General features: G+C 39.0%; 1 protein-coding gene across 1 annotated transcript in view; it reads right to left on the bottom strand.

Moving 5' to 3' along the window:
- Positions 1 to 569: 569 nt before the first annotated feature.
- Positions 570 to 16,716, bottom strand: part of KNDC1 (kinase non-catalytic C-lobe domain containing 1) — a 72,273-nt gene continuing 56,126 nt past the window's right edge. The window contains exons 21-30 of the mRNA XM_063133275.1: positions 15,769 to 15,882; positions 13,978 to 14,125; positions 13,538 to 13,720; positions 9,503 to 9,715; positions 7,732 to 7,814; positions 4,910 to 5,060; positions 3,572 to 3,694; positions 3,389 to 3,448; positions 1,620 to 1,777; positions 570 to 872 (exon numbers count right to left, since the gene is read on the bottom strand). Of these exons, the coding sequence (XP_062989345.1) occupies positions 641 to 872; positions 1,620 to 1,777; positions 3,389 to 3,448; positions 3,572 to 3,694; positions 4,910 to 5,060; positions 7,732 to 7,814; positions 9,503 to 9,715; positions 13,538 to 13,720; positions 13,978 to 14,125; positions 15,769 to 15,882 (1,465 nt within the window). The 3' untranslated portion in view covers positions 570 to 640. The remainder of the gene's footprint in view (positions 873 to 1,619; positions 1,778 to 3,388; positions 3,449 to 3,571; positions 3,695 to 4,909; positions 5,061 to 7,731; positions 7,815 to 9,502; positions 9,716 to 13,537; positions 13,721 to 13,977; positions 14,126 to 15,768; positions 15,883 to 16,716) is intronic.

Here is a 16,716-nt window from a genome sequence, read left to right as displayed (position 1 = left end):
TGACGCACTTTGAAGGCCCATCAATGCACTTTAAAGATGTGTTTGCTTTGCTTTTTCCCCCTTAATAGGTGTGCTTTACAAGGTCAGCTTCAAGAAACTCCTATCTTGGTGGACTTAGGCTGTAGCTAGACCTAAGGTTTATCCCAAGATTGTCCTGGGGTCAAACCTGTTCATCTAAGTGCCACACAGGGCATCCAGCGCTCAGGCAGGGATGAACCCGGGATGATCCTGGGATAAACCTTAGGTCTAGCTACGGCCTTAGTGTCAGGACCTCCACCCTCCACAGCAGCAGTTTGGAGCATGATTCTGACCTGAGGAAGGGGCCAGTCAAGGCAAGATGCACCAGTGGAACTGGAAGTAGAGGCACTGGATACCAATCCATGGCCCAAGTCCATCACAAAGGACCCATTAAGTCAAGGATCCTTAAACTGAAATCTCCAGAGCAGTAATCCCTGAACTTCTTTCATCCAAGGAACCAGCCCCCACCCCCTACACACACACCAGAGACCTTGCAAGCCAAATAAATCTGCATAGGATGGCACTGTAAAGCTGCTGTCACATGTGCCACAATCTGGTAACCAGCCCAAGAATTTAAATTACTTTAAACCTAAAATATTAGACAAACATAAAATATAACCAGTTACTGAAACATTGTTTTCATCCTGTGCAATGTGTCCTGGATTTTTCGGGACTGCTTTTCAGCTCGCATCTGATGAAAATTCGTACAGTTGTCAGCTGCTAAGGCAGAGATGTCTGCATCATTAAGAGAGGCTATTCTTTGTCTTAGGAAAGATTGTAGTTGGTGATCTGAAGGGAACATGTAGGGATTTTCTTGAAATGCATGGACCTGGCTCACAACTTTTGCAATGTTTCTTTAAAAAAGAAGAGATGAATGAAATAATTTAGTTTTTTAAAATAGCTGATAAAGTAAAGAAAGACTTTGGCCTTCGCTAGACCTACCTGGGAATCCGTGCAGGAGGAGGGGCGAGCCCGCGGTACATCAGATGCGACGGGCTGCAGGAAAGCCACATCGCGTCTGCCATTTTTTTTAATTCTTACTAATGAAAGGTAAGGCTGTTTTTTTAAAAAAACAATTTCCCCGCTCCCCCTGATCTCCCCCTGCCCCTGATCACCACACCCCCGATCTCCCCCTGGCTCCGATCTCCCCCCCTGTCCCAATGGGCCCAGCGCTCCTGCGGAGTGTTGCACCCCGTCCGCCGCTTTTCCCAGCTACTCACAAGTAATTGCTGTAGCCGCGAAAAGTGGCGGAACGGTCTACATGCTTGCGGTCTCGGCCACGGGAAATACTGGGCTACAACTGCAGCCCGTTACCCCGGGGCAAGGGAGGGTTGACCCCTGCCTGAGCCCAGGATCCCCTGTGCATCATCTGGATGCACAGGGGCGAACCTGGGGTTCACCCGGAGCTAACCCGTGGTCTAGCAAAGGCCTTTAAGTGCACAATTTTATATACTTAATATTTTAAAATCTTTTTTTGCAAAGATACACGAAGCATTCTGCAATAAAATAACACATTTAACAAGCGGCCAAAATAATGAATGTACTTCTCATTTCTGATGTTCTGTATGGTTTTAAAGAACTCTGTACAAAAGTAAGCTTACCTAAGTTTAGTCCATTTATATGTGCCATTTCTCATAGTAAATCCTCCAGTTTCAAGCTGCTGGATGTGCATTGCCAGAACATGGGCTGATGGGATTGTTGGTGAAGTCTTAAACCTCTCTCCTTCCATTAAACACAAGCTGTCACTTTTTAAAAACACCTGATATAATTTGCATAGATACATATACAGACACATTAGAACATGGTGTAAAAGTTGTTTCGTAATGGCAATATTTTAGTACACTATAATGAACACACTGGGTACTATAATACTGTAGTATTTAAGGAAAAAGAACCTAGATTTGAGAAGGAAATTGTGTAGGGAAGTTATTTAGGTCTTAACCTGAGCCAGAGATTGGATGGACTCAGTCCTGGAAACTGATTTTAGTGACAGAGCTCATTCCTGGAGAGATTGCATTTATTTATTCTTTATGTCTTTTCTTATCCTCCCTCGCAAAGGTCTTTAAGTGGGTGTATGAGGCAGCTGTCTCCCAAATCCTTTGATAGCACCTTCTCAGCCACTGTTAAACAATTTGTCAAGGATATACAGGAATACAGAACAGAGTCTATATGCCAGCAGGTCATTCCACCCAGGGAAACATAGCATTGCCTCCAGTTAGGTCCATCTGGAGAGGACACTATCACATCTTGAACAACAGATGCAGAAGCATAAGTGTTTTATTGAAAATGGAGCTCATCTGGAATCCATTTCAGAAGCTATAATCAGGCTAGGAGAATTACTAAACTCACTTAGCCAACACTTCTGGTTTTAGCAAGCCAGATTCTAGGGGCAGAGCTCAAAGGTAGAAACACAGCGTTTAGAAGGTGAAAGATTGTATTCTATCTAACAAGCAGTTGTTGCCTCACTGTAAATAGCAGACATTTGGTCTCGTGGAAAAAAAGAAATTATTGTTGCTCTTAATATACATTTGTAAAATAATGCATCCCAAGATGCCTATCAGCAGGTGCTACAGAAAATAAAACAAAATTCAATATCCTTCAGTGTTTTCAGACTACTTCGAAATGAGACAACTTCATATATAGGAAAGCAGGATAGAATGAAGCACAAGACAGGACAATAGCATCCTATAATTTGATTTAACAAAGGTATCATTTACCTTTGCAGTTGTACTAAATCTATTTATTTTATTTATATTTATTACATTTCTATTCCTCCTTTTTCCCCTCCAAGGAACCCAGTGCAGCATACATAATCATCCTCTCCATTTTATCCTCAAAGCAACAACCTTGTGAGGTAGGTTGGGCTGGGAATCTGTGACTGGCCCAAAGTCACCCAACAAGCTTCCATGGCCGAGTGGGGACTAGAACCTGGATCTTCGAACTCCCAGTCCAACATTCTAGCCACTACACCACATTGCCTCTCAAATCTAGTCAGGGAAAGGATACTAGGAAACACTATGGTGACCATATGAAAAGGAGGACAGGGATCCTGTATCTTTAACAGTTGTATTGAAAATGGGATTTCAGCAGGTGTCATTTGTATATGGGGAACCTGGTGAAATTCCCTCTTCATCACAACAGTTAAAGCTGCAGGTGCCCTGCCCTCTTTTAAATCTGGTCACTCTAGTATAGCCCCTGCAGCTTTAACTGTTGTGATGAAGAGGAAATTTCACAAAGTTTTCAATAAATATAAATAACACCTGCTGAAATTCCCTTTTCCAAGCAACTGTTAAAGATACAGGAGCCCTGTCCTCCTTTTCATATGGTCACCCTAGGAAACACAGAATAGAGAGGATTATTTTTATTGTACCTCAACAGCCTTTAGTTCTTCCATTATGTCAGATACTTTAGAAGGCAAACATTTCCAAACCTACATAGAAGTATATAAAATAAAAAGATTAGTCTTTGAGGTAGAATACATAATTTTGCCTCTTCAAAATATTATTAAAAAACTACATTGCCTGTATAAACTGCAAAGTAAATATTTACTCACTGGCAATTGTCTCACAATGAGATTTTCCAGGCCTCTTAGGATTTGTATTGCAGTAGCAAAATTTCTTTGCTCATAGCAACATTTTGCAATGAAGAGAAATTTTGACAGTAAATTCACCTGCACCTGAAAAACAATTATAATAAATATTTTACAAAATGTATCATCATTCAGTTAATGCCAAATATGCTGCCAGTAAACATGTTACTTTTTGTTACACAGTCGAGAAGGTATGATTATTATGAGAATTCAACTGGAAAAAGCTAAATGCCGTATAAACCAACTTTTAAAATGAGTTGAAATGCATTATCCATCAATGACCAAATCTAAAAGCTGGCTAAAAAGAATTATAGTGTCAGACTAGATAAATTACTATAATTAACAAATCTTGCTTTACATGGTGAAACAGGGTATCAAAAAATATTTATTTTATGACCTCTTCATTCTGTGAAACTCTGTCTCTATCAAACTTGTTATTGAACAGCAGCAAAACTGCTGCTCTCTAATTGCTTGTTTTCTGGTTACCAATTAACAATTATGTGCATTTCTGAGAAGTGCTATAGATAAGAATAGGAAATGCTATTAAAAGAAGAGTTAGCAATATTCCTGCTTTAGAAGCTGAGCAAGAAAATCAATCAAATTTCACTTATTGAAGTGTGTGAACGAAAATGAATTACTTCTGTCAAAAAAATTACAGAATAAATATATGGGATAGGAATGCAGGGTATGCTGACACCACACCATCCTCCTGTACTAATGGACTATTAAAGCAGCCCAGCAAGAACAACATAGTGCAGGTCTGTTTTAGTAATAAGCAGCATCAGGAATATGGGGCTGTTGAATTGGCAAGTTGGTTAGTTCTTAAGCTACATCATTAAACTGCTTCACATGCAGCATCAATTCATGGGTTGTTTAACCCATGAACTGGCAGGGCAGCCTCCCGCACTCTCACCACTTCCATTTTGCATCAGCTTTCATAAACAATATAGAAATGCCCCATTCCTGGGTTGTTTGATGTGACCTGTGAACCTGGAACTCTGGATTGTTGAGGGATACACAAACCAGAGTTGCAAACCATGGTTTGTTGCTGGGTTAAAATAGAGGAGGAGCCTGTGCAAACTTGGGAATTAGGGAATGGGGACATAGGTTTATTCTCTCTCTTTGCCATGTTCCTGAGAAAACACACTCTTGGAAGCTGTTATGTCCAGTCTCCATTCACTTGAATGTTATTCTCCTTGCAGCTACTGCAGTTACGATGTTAACAGCAGAAAAGGAATCAACCACAAAGAATCATCCACACACACAAAATTTTTAATTATGAATTATTATGTTTTTGCAAACCTTAGAACTGTAGCTTGTTACTATTTCAGCAGCAACCCAGGTACTGACATTGTCTGCATATTTTAAAAGCTGCAAGAGGTAATCGTCTTGAACACAGTCTTTCACAAAAAGGTTATAGGCCTGAGGTGGCAATAGCCCAGAGGAAGCAGCTCTGTAAAAGACAAGCATCTACAAAATTTAAATACTAATTATTTATTTGTGTTAGCAAAAATTAATGTTAGCAAACTCATTGTAAAGAAATCATAATGATTCCAGACTGGATGGATATCCTGGGAGCTGTCTTGGTGTTGTCTTTCCCCTGTGGCGGCTACAAATCAGTGCTGCATCAGTTACATGATGCAGCTGCTGATTCACTGCTACTATGAGGCAAAGAGATGAAGATGGGTAGTAGAAAAGTAGGTGACTTACCCTGAGTTTTCCTGCTGGAGCAAGGTCAGCATGGCTCTTCAGAGCTTATCAAAATGATAAGCACCAGATGCCTCAGAAATTTACCAAACTTCTGGCCTGAAGGTGAACCTTGATCAATGGCTCAGCTTATCCAATTTACAACCAATTCTTTGGTCAGGGGAGGCCAAGGCCTTTCAAGACTTTTAGATGCCAGGTTAATTCACTTCTGTCTTCTAATGCCCTCCATTTCTTTTCCTTCAGCTTTTCTCCCATCTACCTCTATTGACAAATACAGTAATTTTACTAAGTCCCTGCTTTCTTTCATAGAATCATAGAACAGCAGAGTTGGAAGGGGCCTACAAGGCCATCGAGTCCAATCCCCTGCTCAATGCAGGAGGTTTCTCCCCAGCCTTTTCCCCAGACTGACATCCCAAACCTCTCCTGCTCCTTCACATCTGAAATTTACCAAAATATACTGTTAAACCTGGAAATTTACCAGAATATTCTCTATGAGCCCAGTCAAACATCGTATCCCTTTCTCCTCCATTTCATAGCATGAAGAAATGCTGCCTTTATTTTATCTATGTTGTTTTTCTTGTTTTTGTTGTTTTATAGTATATTTTGGGAGTGACCTCTGAGTGAGATTATAATGTAACCGAGTAGGCCAGAAACCTGGTTTTGCTATTGCGTATTAAACAAGTGTCGCTGCCTTGGTTAAGGTTGCTGTGGATGGGAGTCTTCTCCATGATAGTTACAAAATGACTAGGGGTGGGGGACTGCCTTTGTTTACACAGATGTCATGCAAGTAGTAAAATACAATTTGAATTGGTCAGGAGGTCAACAAATTTGTCTGGTGGTTAGAATATCCTTATAGAACCACTGATCAGTCAGAGGTTCTGGCCAATATGTGGGGGGGGGGGGAGTGAGAGAGAGAAAGAGAGAGAGAGAGAGAGAGAGAGAGAGAGAGAGAGAGAGAGAGAGAGAAAGTTAATAATTGGAAGTCAGTTGGTTAATAATTGGAAGTTTAGCTGAGGACCAAAGAGTTTCAAGCAGTCCTTGAAACATCTGAATCATTCTAGGAGTCAGAAACATCAGGAAGATGCTGTTTCGAGTGACTGGCTGAGGTGAAGGTTAGGGAAAGCTGGTCTGAGGGGAAAGTTATCAAGAGTTTAATTAGCTGGGGAAGACTCTTGGGCCAGATCTACACTACCGCTTTAAAGCGCTTTATAACAGTTTTGAAAATGGTATATGGAGTGTGTCCTGGGCCCCAACAGTTGTCAAAACTGTTATAAAGCACTTCAAAGTGCTTTAAAGCAGTCATGTAGATCCTGCCCTGTACGTATCAGGAATTGTAGCTACACATTTTAATCTAAAAAGAGTATATTTAAGCAATCTCATCCTACCATTTGAAAAACAGCACTTTATCTCCTTCTGTGAATAGTTGCCTAACAAACATCTTGATCTTGTTCACTTTATAAGCTTTTCTCAAATAGTGGTGTCACTCCCATGCCTAGGTGGGATCTACTTTGTTTTTTAGTAGACCCTTAAGATCCACAAACCAGAGCCAACTTCAAAAGACATACACTTAGAATTGAAGGATTAGTTTTGAGTAACAAATGAATGAAGCTCACAATCCTTCCACACAAAAATTAAGTCATGGTTACCTCAAGCTTCCTTCAATTTAGCAGTATAATTTAAGGTGGGTGGAGAGTCATTTTGGTACTACTATTTTTAAATGATTGGGAATTAAATATGTTTGATGATATAATGCAAATCATCCAAAGATTTACCAGTAGATCCAATCCTACCTTCTGCCCACACCTATACTAGAAGATAGAATGCAGAATGTGTCTTTGGGAGGCCAAGATACAGTTTCTTGCCAAGACAAATTGATACAGTGAGGAATATAAGATCAAAATCTTTCACTCCCAATTGCAGTATGCAAGCCTCTGGCTAACACTAGTCTATTAATCAATGAAAAATGCTATAATACAAAATAGATATATGTTACCATTTTATTGAAATGTTTTGCTTAAAAGGGGATTTTAAATATGTTTAATTTCAAACATTATCTGGGTAATATTGTCTTTAGAACTAATATTGAGTTTGTTCTGACTCTATACTGTTAGCTTCACCCTACCTGGTACCTGTTTACACTTCCCTGTGCCTGTTTGCATTCTCTTTCCCTCCTTACTGTTTACTGCAACTTTATTAGATTGTAAGCCTATGCGGCAGGGTCTTGCTATTTACTGTGTATAATCTGTACAGCACCATGTACATTGATGGTGCTATATAAATAAATAAATAAATAATAATAATAATAATAATAATTATTGAAGTCTTAAACTAATTTTCTCATTGTACATATTGCATATTTTTTTAAAAAGATTTCCACTGCACAGTATATCACTAAGCTAACAAAGCAACAAACTTACTTTTGGAGAGGCACACTCTTGTCTCTGACTCCAAGCACTCTAGAATTTAGGAAGTGTACTGGATGACATTTATGGAACATTTCCTAAACAGAAAAAGATATGATACAATTTATCATGTGTACAGCTATAATTTTGTCATCCTCCCAATGCCAACTTAGCGAGCCTTTTCAAAAAGATACTCTGATCAATGATACTGAATGCTGCTCAGAGATCAAGGAGAGTCAACAGGGCCACACTCCCCCATTTCTCACATAGTAAAGGTCATTCCACAAGGCAACCAAAGCAGTTTCTGTGCCAAACCTAGGTCTGAACCCCGACTGAAATGAATCCAGAAAATCAGTTTCTCCTCTGACTACTTTGAGTTGGCCAGCAACCACCTGTTGGAGCATCTTACTCGGAAAGGGAATATTAGCCACTGGCAAATTGTTGCTCACATCTTCCTGGTGCAAAGCAGGTTTCTTCAAAAGCAGTCTTACCACAGTACTTTTTACATTAGCTCAAACCACCTGTTCTCTTAAAGAGACACCTCTTGCACCCAGCCCCACTACATATAATAAGCCAAGAGGGGCAAGGTTTGAGTGTATATCTGGTTAGCCAAGCATTTGTCCACATCCTCAGGACTTAATAACTGAGTCACACCATAAAATTACATAAGAAGGTGTCCTTGACAGCTCCTTTGGCTGATCCATTAACCACAGTAACTAGATTGTGGTGGATGCAAATGATTTTATGCTCAAACTCGCTGGCAAAGCAAGGGTTCCTTCATGTTGCCTATTGGGCAAGATGTCCCAAACCATCCTGAAAACCTCCAATGGATGGCACTGTAAAGACGCAAGGATGGTGGAAAAATATTTTTCTTTGTCACCATCACCACCAAAGACTAGGTCCAGAAGTGAGCCTTTCTGTTGGACAGGACCCATACTTGCATTTCAACTTGCTTTTCTGCTCTAAGCGCAGGCATATACCAAGGAGATGAATGGGCTCTGCTCAGTGGGAGATGGCACTTGGAAGTAATTGTGTCAATTGCATCTCTGCATTTCACAGGAAAACCAGGATTTCAAGAGGAGGGGCACAGCATGAGCATATTGAACCACACAATGGAAGATTCATTTAGGAAATATGTTAATTGACCGTGGGAGACACTAGCACAGAGACCCAGTACTTACATTACCTGCAGCATTTGAAGCAGCCAGTTCACATAAGTGGGTTGGGGATGTTGCCAGCTCCCAGGGCCAAAAGATCTTTATTTATTTATTTATTTATTTATTACATTTTTATACCGCCCAATAGCCGAAGCTCTCTGGGCGCTTCTTGAAATCACATTCTCAAAGGGCTTGATATGGAAGTTGCTCATGAAGCATCCGCAGCTTCACAACTGTTCTCTACACACAACCACTTGTGATTGCTCGACTTGGCTTCACTCAACCACTCAGTTTCCGTGTTTTCACAACTATCTGAATACTGACTGTAAACTGGCCCCAAGCTTAACTAACGTTTTGCGCTCAACTTATCTTCATAGTCCACAAAGCAGGACTGTTCTCCCATTAGGTACAAATGGATACATATATAATTTTTATATATATATATATATATATATATATATATATATATATATATATAAACATTTAATACATTATAGGGTTGAAAGAGCATGTGATCATGTGGAAAAGGCAGGAATGTAGTTGGATAGGGTTTGATAGTGCTAAGAACATAGAAATAGAGAAGTGATTGCATACCACTGTTTTCAATTAATAAAGAGAACCCATTTTACCTGTTCTAGCAGTGTCAACTGATAGCACAGTTGTTGTGCAGTATGTTCTATTAAGAAATATGGTCCTTCATCTATTTTAGCATAGAAGCCTGAGAATTCTTCTTTTACGTTTGTATAGCATGGCTTTGGTAAAGCTGATGCAATGCTATGTTGTCCATCTATATGACACGCTGCAAAAGGTTCACTGCTTTTTGAGAGCTTCCAATTAAAGTTCTGTACAAGAAAAAAAAAGCCATTTGCTTCATCTATACCTTTACTCAAACAAAAATGAATTCATTCTTACATCATCTACAAATTCATATGCAAGCTTATACAGACTTAGATTCCCACCCATCCCCCAATAAACCTAGGCAGTTAAGTTTTACAGTACTGTAAGCTAATTAATATGATTGTATGAGCGTCTACATGATTATTATTTTTTGTGGGGGCAGGGAGCAAAGCTGCACAATAATATGTGATTATAATTCATGCACAAAGGATGTGATTAATGTGGGGTGGGGTGGGGTGACCTATGTAGTTTGCACACCATCCTAGGCTCTGCTCTAACACAGAACCAACTTCCCAACAAAGGTCTTCCCAACAAGGTTCCCAACAATGTATCAGTACAATACATGAGTAAACATTAACTTCTGAGGAGCTGCCAAGCACACTGTCTCAGTTCCAAAACTTGCACTAAGAGAAAGAGGGAGAGAGGCCTGCAAGAAATAAAACTTGCAGGGTTTTTTTCAAAGCCATATATATCAAGCAAACACTCTGTCTAGTCCTTAATAAATTGGACTGCTGCTACAATGTCTCTATGCCAACAGCCAAGAAGAACAGAGGGCATGAAAGGCTTGAGAAACTGATTCCCCTATCATTGGGGAAAGAGTTTAAGATCTAGCACCTTCTAGCAAATTTGGGGGCAAAAGCTCCCCACCCTCACTCAGCAGTGATATCCCTGGCACAGTCATGTTCCACATCCTCCTTCTTATCCTGGAATCCCAGGCTGGCCACTTGGCAGATCTAGAGCAACTATGTAGGTAACTATTACTCTTTCTTGGAGGGAGAGCGAGCGAGCGCTCTCTTTGATTTTTTTTATCTTTGTATTCAATAAATAGGATGTTTGTGCTGTCACTACCCTCTTCTCTTTCACTGCCACCACCGTCATTTTTTTAAAAAAGGGAACTATAAACCTTTAATTTTATTTATTTATTTATTTTTGTGTGTGAGTGTGGGTGTATATCACCAATCTATGACAACAACTAAGACTGAGAAAGCGTGGTTAAAATGACACAACAATGTTGAAACTTATTTATAAAGGAAAATATATTTAAATACAACTTATGTTTACTGTTATTAAAATAAATATACCTTCCTTCACCTCCCAGGAAAAACTAACCTCCCCCAAAAAACTATACCCCCCCCCCCGGACCCTGTAAACTCTCCCTCCATTATCCTCTCGCTCACTCTCCACTAAAAATGAAACAGCCAATCAGACGACACTATTCAAACAGCTCAAGATTCTAACTCCCCCTCCTCCCTACTTACCACTGCCTGTAATAAAAAGGATTGGCCAAAGCAAAGCAAACCCACAGCCAAACATTCAAAACTATACACACAAACAACGAAATATTATTTATTTATTTATTTATTTATTTATTTATTTTTATATTATTTATTTATAAAAACCCATTTCATCACAGCGTTCCTTGCCTTATCCCCCTGATAAGAATCTCACACATTTTTGAAAACTGGGTTTTATATGCAACAGGAGGGATTATCCTCTGTTGTATTGTCCTTTAGTGACAGCCCCGTTGGCACTGACTTCCTTTCCTTCTGCCAGACCTTATCCTTAGAGGCCTTACTCTTTGGTAACATCTTAACACAGCTAGTTTAAAATGCAAGTGCTTATCAGAGAAGAGCAGTTGGGCATCACATCTCCAGCCTATTTCCCAGAGCTGTGTGCCTATAGGTGGACTTTTAGAGTTTTCAAATTTCCAGACTTTTCAACATCATTGTCAACTAACTCTTTGCCAGTTGCAATCTAGCTACTCCCTTAGAGAACTCAAACTGGTATCATTCCGCCTTTAGCCAAGAAAACATTAAGAGTCTCTCTCTCCTTGTGCATATTATTGCTTTGCAAAAAAATCTTATTCAAAAATACCACAACTTCTGCATTTCCCTGTTCAGTGGTTTCTTCATTTCCATTTGCTCTTATACTTGAACAGAAAAACGTCTTGCAAAGACCATCAACTGTGACCAGGTTTTTCATTTTCTCTCTTTACTGTAGGCTATGTAATCATTTCTGGAGGATTTAAAAGAATTTAATGGCAATTAGGCCACTAAAATGTTTTTCCCCTACTATGAGGCCAATAACATTAACTAGAAGGTCCTTAGGGTACGGGAAATGGTATTTCATAATGATCAAATTCAATGTATTTTTAAGACATTTAAGCAAGTTAATTAACTTATACATAGAGACTTTTTTAAAACAACAGCAACAGTAGTCTCTCTCTCTCTCTCTCTCTCTCTCTCTTTGAGGCAAAGACTATGTAATATTTTGGATTTTTTGTTGCTGCTTTGTAACTGTGTAGTAATGTGTAATGTGTAGTCTTCCATTCAAATATCATAACTCCTAAATTACAGATGATAACACCTATGGTCAAAAACATTTTGCAGTGCAATCTTATGTATGTTTACTTGTAAGTAAGTGCCATAGTATTCAATGAAGCTTACTCCCTAGTAAGTGTGTTTAGGTCTACAGCATCAAAGGTGTTAACTGATTATTTATTTGCAATTTTTAATTAATTTATTTTGTTTTAAAAAATGGATCTCTTGCTTTTTTCACCAGATAAACTCAAGATGGCTTACAAAAGATACCCACACAACAACATTAAAAATCAAGTTACAAATACTGGTCAATATCAAGTGGGACCCACGTTCAGCATGACAAGAAACTAGACCTTCCTAAAGCAACCAAAAATGAGCCAAGATGGCTGTATCCAGAAGGGAGCCCTCCAGACCTATCTCATTCCATAAATGAATATTTCAGGTTGTTTCCAGGGTAGCTCTAGGAAGTGCTAGCTTCCTATTGTATCAGTAGCAAGTCTCACTAGCAACATAACCAGTAGAGCTGCACATGCAGTGTTGGATATTGCCCAATGTATCATAAAACACAACCATAAAGGAAACAGTATTAAAAGAAGAAATCCAGGAGAACATTCAACCGAATGCCTTTTTTAACAGTTGTGCTTTCGCTAAATGCCTAAAACACCATAGTGTTGGGGCCCGACACAGATCTTACTTGAAAGAGCATTCCACAAGACAGGAGCCACCACAGAAAAGGGTCTACTCCTAGGAGTTGCCCATCTTATTTCATGATCGGGGAATCTGGAGCAAAGCCACAGATGTTGAGCAGAGCGCATTGAGAGGAATTTATGGAAAAGGGCAGTCCCTAAGGTATCCAGGTGCCAAAATGGTTAGGGATTTAATGTTAAATTGAGACAGGAAATGAGTACAAATCAAACAAAATAGGTATTATATGTTCTCATTGTGGAAGCATTCTACACCAGCTCACATTTCTGAGTGCTTTTCAAGGACAGTTCCACATAGAGCTTGTTATAATAATCTAATATGGAAATCACTAGGGCATGAATGATAGTGGCAGAGGCCCAGAAGAATCAATCTGCAGTCCATTTGGAGCTAGTTGAGTTCCAGTGCTATGCACAGTGCCTTCCAAAGGTAGGTGTTTTGCCAATCTATAGAATAAGCCAGTTTTGTAGCTCTGAGGCATTCAAGGTGTCTGAAACCTAACCCGTGTACTCTTGCATCCTATAGCATTAATGGGGAAATGAATCTTCTAGATCAAGATTCAAATCTCCATTTAGACATAAAGCTTATTTAATGACCTTGGCAAGGCAATTCCTCAAGAGAAAAAGATACATTGTAACATCCTGGCATTTCCAGTATGGTGGGAAAGAGAACTAAGCAAAACTAAATAATGTGGTACATGCCAGGTGCTCCTGGTCTATAAAGTGAAATAAAGAAGCCACATACCTTTCGTAAAAAATCTTTTGAGAGCTTTTTGCATGAAGAGTTTAAAGATGGTGTTTCATTGATCTCCTCCACTTCTTCCCATTCTTCCATCCTGTACCACTGAGAAATGTTTCTTCCTTTCCTGCTAGTAATGCTGTCAAGAAATGACAGCAACCATTTGCCATAGCCATTGAGTGGAACTACCTACGAAGAACCCATAATTACATTTTTCTGTGGATTTATACTTCAAATTGTAAATGCTTTAATTTATCCTAAATAAATCCTGTTTTACTAGAGTCATTTATAAACAAAATGCATGGATCCTCAAGGCATTTTTTCTTCTCATTTCAATTATATTTAGAATGGAATTCTCTTATAATGCTGCTGTAATTTTACACATCATAACTTACTTCGATTTAGATGACATTTACCTTAAGCTTCCTGTCAAAACAGTGAATTACCTTGGAAATGATAAAGTCTTTTAGTGTACTCATAAAGCCAGGGTTTATTGTAAAGTCTATGGCATAACAGTCTTCAATCCAAGTCTGCAGAATGGAGAAACTGCGATGGTATATTTTGCTAAGCAACGAACAAGATTCAAGGCTTGAACTAAGAAGAATAAAAAGCTGGTGAATAAATGAATATTTACATATTCTACCCTACATAATTACACTGAAATATTTGAAAGGATTATCTGTATTAGCTTATCACATCAAGAACTGAAACAATTATTATTTATTTATTAGGTTATTTAAACACCTTGTAAATACATTTCTCTTGGCATTATACAAATTGTAAAGGCATGAAAAATACAGATAAAATCCAAATAAAAACAATCAGCAATATAAAGTTAATAAAGATGCCTGCACAACTGAAATGACCAGCAGATATGACCATGTGATAAAAGTGTATCTTCATTTGTTAGCATATAATAAAAGAAAAGCAACTGAAATTGGGGTGCATTTGGGGGCCAAAATGAGAGTGTAAAAGTTTATTGATCTGGGGTCCTAATTCTGTCAGGTCCGAGTCAAAATAGTCCTTTGAATTACCAAGATGAAACACTTGTGCAAAAGGATGACAGTTTATTGATATAAAGTAGATGCAGAAAGAAAAATAAGCAGAGAACGCTCATACATCTCATCAGCCAATGAAGCTGTCACAGCTGAATGTCTTCCTGGGTCCCCAAGATCAAAGAAGTCGCCCTTAGGACCACAAGTATCTCCAGGCTGGTAGCATGCATATTCCCCCTTGGAGCTAGACCCAAAAAGCAAAGCTATTAAATTGGATTTTATAGGTCTCTCTCCCTAGTTTAGGAGCTGACAGGCTGGCACACAGAAAGGGGGCTTTCCTTCCCATGGGAAACAAATCTCATCTGGTCTCACAGAATGAGATAATACAGCTGGCTAAAATGCTTCAAGGTGAAGCTGTAAATAAATGGCCTATGTGAGAGGCCTTCTTAATTAACTATAAAAGTGCTAGCTAGGCCAAATTACACAGGTCTCTAGGTGAGTATCATTAGCATATAGGAATATTGTGAGGTCTACCTTATTGCTCACTAACAATCTCATTAAATCAAGTAAAGAAGAAAACTCCTTCTTGAAATTGTACTTCCTTGAAATTGTACTTCCTAAGAAAACGTATGAATCCCCCCTAAGAAAACTTAAATAAATGCTTTTAGTTAAAAATAAATAAAAATAGGGGGTTCAGAAGAGGGCAACAAGGATGATCAGGGGTCTAGAAACAAAGTCCTATAAGGAGAGACTGAGAGAACTGGGCATGTTTATCCTGGAGAAGAGACGGCTCAGGGGAGACATGATAGCACTCTTCAAGTATTTGAAAGATTGTCACCCAGAAGAGGGCCAGGATCTCTTCTCGATCATTCCAGAGTGCAGGACACAGAACAATGGGCTCAAGTTAAAGGAAGCTAGACTCCGGCTGGACATCAGGAAAACCTTCCTGGCTGTTAGACAGTACGACAATGGAACCAATTACCTAAGGAGGTTGTGGGCTCTCCCCCACTAGAGGCATTCAAGAGGCAGCTGGACAGCCATCTCTCAGGTATGCTTTAAGATGGATTCCTGTATTGAGCAGGGGGTTGGACTCGATGGGTTTATAGGCCCCTTCCAACTCTTTTGTTCTATGAGTCTATGAACGCAGACCATTCACAATTGTGATGGGACAGAGAGAAGGCTTCAAAAATGCCCGTTGGTCAACTGAAATTTATCTTAGTTCAACATTATTTCAACACTTACCTGTGTAAGGTGATCATGATTCTATCAAGAAGAAATTGCAAGAGTTCTTCTTGTGTGCAGAAATAACGAAAGGTGAAGAGGAACTGCTGTACATAGCCTTCCAAAAATGCATTTCTGCAGAGTACAAGAAAAAATTTTTTTTTGCAAACTCAAGTGCGCTTTCTTGGAAAAGAAAAAAAACTGAAAAGCTAAAGGAATTGATTCAATATCTATATCACTTGAGTTCCTGCATTTTCTATCTTCCTTTAAAATAATTTTTTAAAAAAGAAATTGTATGTTTTAAAATTAGTGGCATTAAACAACAATCTTACATTTTAGGGAATTGACAAGATCTACTGTACGCTCTCTACAAATGCACCAAGGGAGCAATTACCTAATGAGCACGAAACACATAAGATTCCTATTGTAGTTACAGCTAAGAAAAAAAAAGAGTATTTCCTGAAAACAAGAGCTCAACTTGCCTTCCCTAACCGTGACATGACAGAAAACCTTTCATTGGACTTGAGAGCAGGGGACAAGTCCCCCTTGTCTCAAGTGTCACAATGCAAAAGACCGAACTTTGTTTCTCTATGCTTAAATTGGAAAAGAAGAATTGCTGAAAGTAGGTAAGGAGGTATGTTAGCAAAGATACGTTAGCTAGCTATCTTTGTAAAGTAGCAGAAGGAACATACATTCCAATTTGTATTGTTCCACACCATTACTCTCCTTCCAATATTGACCCTTGAGCAAATTAACCATTTGCACCAAACTGTATTTGCACTTTTATATATATACTGTGCTGCTGACTTAGAATTGGAACACCCTGAAGAACTCTGATCCCAAATCCAGGTAGATTGAGGTTCATCTTCCTCCATAACTGGAAAAGGAAAGGAAAGGACTTGCATGCAAACACAAGAAATTCCTCTTCTCTACTAGGGATTTTTTCCCTTTGTCTATTGACCATCACCA

The sequence above is a fragment of the Elgaria multicarinata genome, chromosome 8 (genome assembly GCF_023053635.1).
Source record: "Elgaria multicarinata webbii isolate HBS135686 ecotype San Diego chromosome 8, rElgMul1.1.pri, whole genome shotgun sequence".
Classification (NCBI taxonomy): Eukaryota; Metazoa; Chordata; class Lepidosauria; order Squamata; family Anguidae; genus Elgaria; species Elgaria multicarinata.
Note: the sequence above shows the minus strand (reverse complement) of the source record. Positions and strands in the feature narration are given on the sequence as shown.